Genomic DNA, 4,484 nt, shown 5'->3' on the forward strand with positions numbered 1-4,484 from the left:
GCCCGTGGGGCTGCTGGGTCCCTGCCCGACGGACAGGCACATGCCTGTGGCAGCAGGCATCCCGCCAGGGCTTCCAGCCAGGCAGGCTGCGGTGATGCCAGGATTACTTCAATAGGTGCTGGTCACCAACACACCCCACCTTCCTGTCTATCCCGTTTCCTGCTGCCACGTCTCCACCACGGTTTGTGCTCCCCTGAACGCGTCTCCCTGGGATGGCAGTTCCTGCAGGGCCCTGGCCTAGGACGCTCAAGCAGCCAGGGATGGGTCTCTGGGCAGAGATGTTGCTGACTCCCATCAGCTTTTTCCCAGCCCTATCCCTGCTCACCCCAGCCCCGCCATCACAATCCTACAGCAATTTCACGTGGCCACCAGGAATCCGCTGCAGGCACCTCCTGGTTTAAAACAACCCTGCAATAAAAGCCAGCCCATTGCTGTGCAGACCCTGCTAACAGCACCTGGAGCCCCAGAAGGGGGGTTGCAGAGGGGCAGGGCTGGGACTCCACAGGCTCTCTCTGCCTCCAAGCATCCTGACCCCCTCTTCAGTGTTACTGAGAGCACAGGAACACCGAGAGGCCTCCGGCTCAGCTCCACAGGGCTCCCAGGACAGCAGTCAGGGAGTTATCCATCTGCAAAAAGACCATGGGGAAAAGCTTTGTCCCCTCCCGCTGGGCCATTGCAAATAACGAAACGCGTGGGGGGTGGAACTGAGCCGAGCGATCTCCGAGTCACATTCAAGGCTATAAAAGGAAGCTGGGTCTCCAGCACGGCGCCTCTTCCACAAAAGCAACCAGAGGATGAGGGGGCTGTGAGCAGAGCTGAGAAATAGCTGCCAGGCAGCAGGAGAGGAGCCTTTAGCACTGAGCAAAGTGCGAGGTGCCCATATGCTGTTTCTGCACATCTATGTCTTCATGAAACCTGCCCAAAACTGTGTCATCTATTTTGAACAGCAGAGAGAAATACTTTGATCTGCCTCTGCCAGCCCTTGGCTGCAGTTCCAGCCCCAGTAAGTGGCTGGTGTACAGGTGGCCAATCCCTAAACCTGCACCATGGAGAGACAGAAGGGGGCTGCTGGGCCATCTCCATCCAGCTGACCGCTGTGAGGGACACAAAGGTTCCTGGAAACATCTCTGGAGTAGTTCATCCTGTGTGCAAGCCCACCTGTAATCTTTGTGCCAGATACCAAGTGATTGCTGGGCTGAAGAGGCCATTGGGAACTCTTGGGCAGCACATCCCCACGTTGCCCTGGGACGAGGAGAGGCCCCAAGCTGGAGAGGAGGACATGCTGGTCTGCCTGCACCCTGGATGATGGAAAGCAGCATGGCCTGATCCTCACTGCCCCACACCACCACCTCGACCCTGTCCTGCAGTGCAGCACCCCTCATACCCTGATCCATAGGGCTCTGTACTCACACAGCTCCAGAGCAGCAGAGCAGATGGCACCAGGATCTTTCCAGATGCCCCATCCCACTGCCCTTACATGGTACACAACCCCCACACTTGGCTCTGATACTTTTGCCTCCCTCATCCTAGTGCTGCTCCCCAGAGATGCAATGTCCTCGGGCCTGCTTGTCTTCCCAGGATGGCAACAGCTTCTCTCTGCAGCCGTTTGCAGGCAGCTGGCAAAGTGACCACTCCTGGAAGCACCAGACATGGGACAAGGATAAAAGGGGGCCAGAAAACATGGAGAGCCAGGTGCCACCACTGGTGACAGGGCAAAATGAAGGGGTACTGGCTGTTTGGTTGGGTCTGCCCAGCTTGAGGAAGCAGCAGCACCCAAAACATGTGCCAAGACCCTAGAGCCAGCGAAGTGCAGTCCCACACATGGCACCACCTGTCAGCCAGCCCCAGCACCCCTACTCTGGAGCAACACAGCACCATTTCACCCAGCAGCCCATGCAGGCAAAGGCATCTCCCTTGGGAGTCAGTGGACACCTCTGTGACCCCTCAGCACAGCCCTGGAGGTACCTGTCAGCTGAAACACAGGCGCTATCTCACTTGAAGCACATTTCAGACCAGCTTGGCCTCTGAACCACAGCAGATCACGTGTCCAGGCAGAAATGGGTGTGCTGACGCCAGGAAGGTGAAGGGAGCAGGAAAAAGGAGCAGCACAGCCCAGGGCATTCACGACTCACAGGTGCCCTAACAGTTCTTTATTGTCCTCTGAGCTGGACGGCAGCTCAGCCACATCCAATGCAGGAAAATTGTCTCCTGCACCTGCCCTGGAAGGCAGCACCAGTGGCTGCAGCAACGCCACTGAGTCCCACTCTCAGCCTCTTTTGTTGGTCCCAGCAAAGCCCAGTTCTCAGCCTTTTCTGTTCCTCTGCATCTCGCCAGCACCGCCACGCTGGGCTGCTGCAAAATCCTGCCTGCTCCAAGCAGCTCAGCGGCGCCCCGGCACCTCAGCACCAGTACAGCACACATGACTGGCACAGGGGAGATGGGCTCAGCCAAATGTGCACCAAGGGGTCTCGCTTGTGTCACAGTCCAGCAAGACATTAAGGACGGTGCAAGGGGCTCCTGCCACACTCAGAGCTGTCCGTGATTCAATGTGGTACCTCACGTTGTTCAGACCTCCCTCCCGATCCACCTTAAACTGCTCCTGAGGAAGAGAAAAACCATTCAGCCCAAACTGGCTTCCCGGGGAGGAGGGAGCAGAGAGCTGGCAGGGAGGACACAAGCAAGGAGGGCTCACAGTACTTGATGACCACAATCTAGATCTCCTGTGGTTCCCCTCGACCACACAGAGGTCTCACCTGCTTCTGTGCAGCGATACGCTTCTGGTCTCTCTTCCTCCAGGCTGGGTCATGCAGGTGCTGGAAAGTCTCATATCCAGTCGTGATCCCAGACGGACGGCGAACCTGGAAGTAGCCCAAAGCTTCTGTAAAGCTACTGGAAAACCTGGTACTGGAATAGGGAGTGCAGAAGGGCTGCCTTCCTCAGGCCCTGATATGGGCAGCTATAGCCAGGGGCCAGGTAGGGAGACAAGAAGAGCAATTTCAACCTAGGAGGCCATGGAGCACCCCTTACCTGGAGCCCAGCTCCTTTGATACGTCGATAAAACTCGTCGTCCTCCCGTCCCCAGCCCCAGAAGCGGTTGGACATGCCATTGCACTGAAATGAGAGGACCATCATACTGGCCAAGGTCTGGTCCAGCACAACTCCAAGCACCACAGAGGAGCAGACACCAGCATCACAAGCCCTGAGCACCAGCACAGCCTCCCCTCTCCTGCCACCCCCACCAGGTTCAGGCTGCAGGCTCTGTCCCCGAACCATTTTAACTCCTTATCCCCCTTCTCCTGCAATGGAGCACAAAATGTACAACCGTTCACCAAGACAACGTCATAGCCCCTGCCCCAAACTGGCCAGGAAATCCCACCCACATGCTCACCATCTCATAGTGCTGCTTGGTGAGCAGCAGGATGCCACCCACATAAGTCTTATAGTGGTAGAGTGGGTGCAGCTCCGGGGATGCCACATGGAAAGGTCCTGCCTCTGGGAAGCTGTAGTCCAGCTGCTCGTTGAGGGGCAGGAGATCAACATCATGCATGGCTATGTAGTCGGTGTCGTTGCCGCTCTCCAGGAAGCCCACGTTGATCAAGGATGCCCTGTTAAACCTGCCACAGACCTGGGGACTCAGCGTGATGCACAGCAGCTCCTGTCCCTCCAGGTCCCTCTTCTCTGCTCCTCGACACTAAATGTTCAACTCGTTCCCAAATGGTGACATGCACAAACACAGCACTCCCTGCCCTCACAGAGCCAGGTGCCACTGCTGCCTGCCCTGCTTCTCCCTGTGCCCAAGGGGCTGCAGCAAGGCCTGTCCTGCCAGAGGCCAGCACAGCCCCCGCAGGGGCTGCACACAGGTACCAGGCAGCGACCAGAGGGTGAGCGATGGCATTTCCAAACACCCCATGGTACTTATTTGAATTTCCACCATGGCCCTACAACACTGGGGGGAAGACTGAAATATCTGGGGGTAGATAATTCTCCTCTTGCTTAGGAAGAGAGATGCAAAATACCACTTTGTCCTTCTATAAGCTCTAGAGGGAGTGAGCTTGAACCATGCCCCAGCCCTGACTCCTGGTTTTCCAGGAGTCTCCAAGCAGGACACCCTTCTCAGCACCCATAATCAGGACAAGAGCTTCAAAGAGGGGGCCCCTCGCTGCCCTTGGTGAGGGAGACACTACCTGAAATGATCCACCTGGTTGAGGATGAAGATGTGATGGCGGATCCTCTTCCTGCTCAGGAAGCGGTGCATGTAGGGCACGAAGGCCAGCAGCTCCTCGAAGCGCTCGCGGAAAGGGACGAGCAGCGCCAGGCGGTGGGGACCCCACGACGGCTCGTCCTCCACCGGCAGCACGGGAGCCGGGGGCGGGCAGGGCTGCTGGGGACCCCCCCGGCTCTGCCCGCCGTCGGGGGTCGGCCCCTCGGCCGAGCAGCTGAGCTGGAGCCAGAGGAGCGAGGCAAAGCCGAGGAGCAGCGCCAGG

The 4,484-nt window shown here is 57.9% G+C and overlaps 1 protein-coding gene across 1 annotated transcript; it reads right to left on the minus strand.

Annotated features, from left to right (window-relative positions):
• Window positions 1-2,243: 2,243 nt before the first annotated feature.
• B4GALT7 (xylosylprotein beta 1,4-galactosyltransferase, polypeptide 7) lies at window positions 2,244-4,483 on the minus strand (the record flags this gene model as incomplete). The annotated part of the gene is made up of 5 exons (XM_010002085.1): window positions 2,244-2,599; window positions 2,754-2,858; window positions 3,028-3,111; window positions 3,389-3,614; window positions 4,185-4,483. Coding segments are annotated over 5 exons (870 nt in total), but the record flags the coding sequence as incomplete, so codon positions are not given.
• Between the last annotated feature and the right edge of the window lies 1 nt (window position 4,484).

Source organism: Chaetura pelagica, unplaced genomic scaffold, assembly GCF_000747805.2.
Source record: "Chaetura pelagica isolate M959 unplaced genomic scaffold, ChaPel_1.0 scaffold356, whole genome shotgun sequence".
NCBI classification, from domain to species: domain Eukaryota; kingdom Metazoa; phylum Chordata; class Aves; order Apodiformes; family Apodidae; genus Chaetura; species Chaetura pelagica.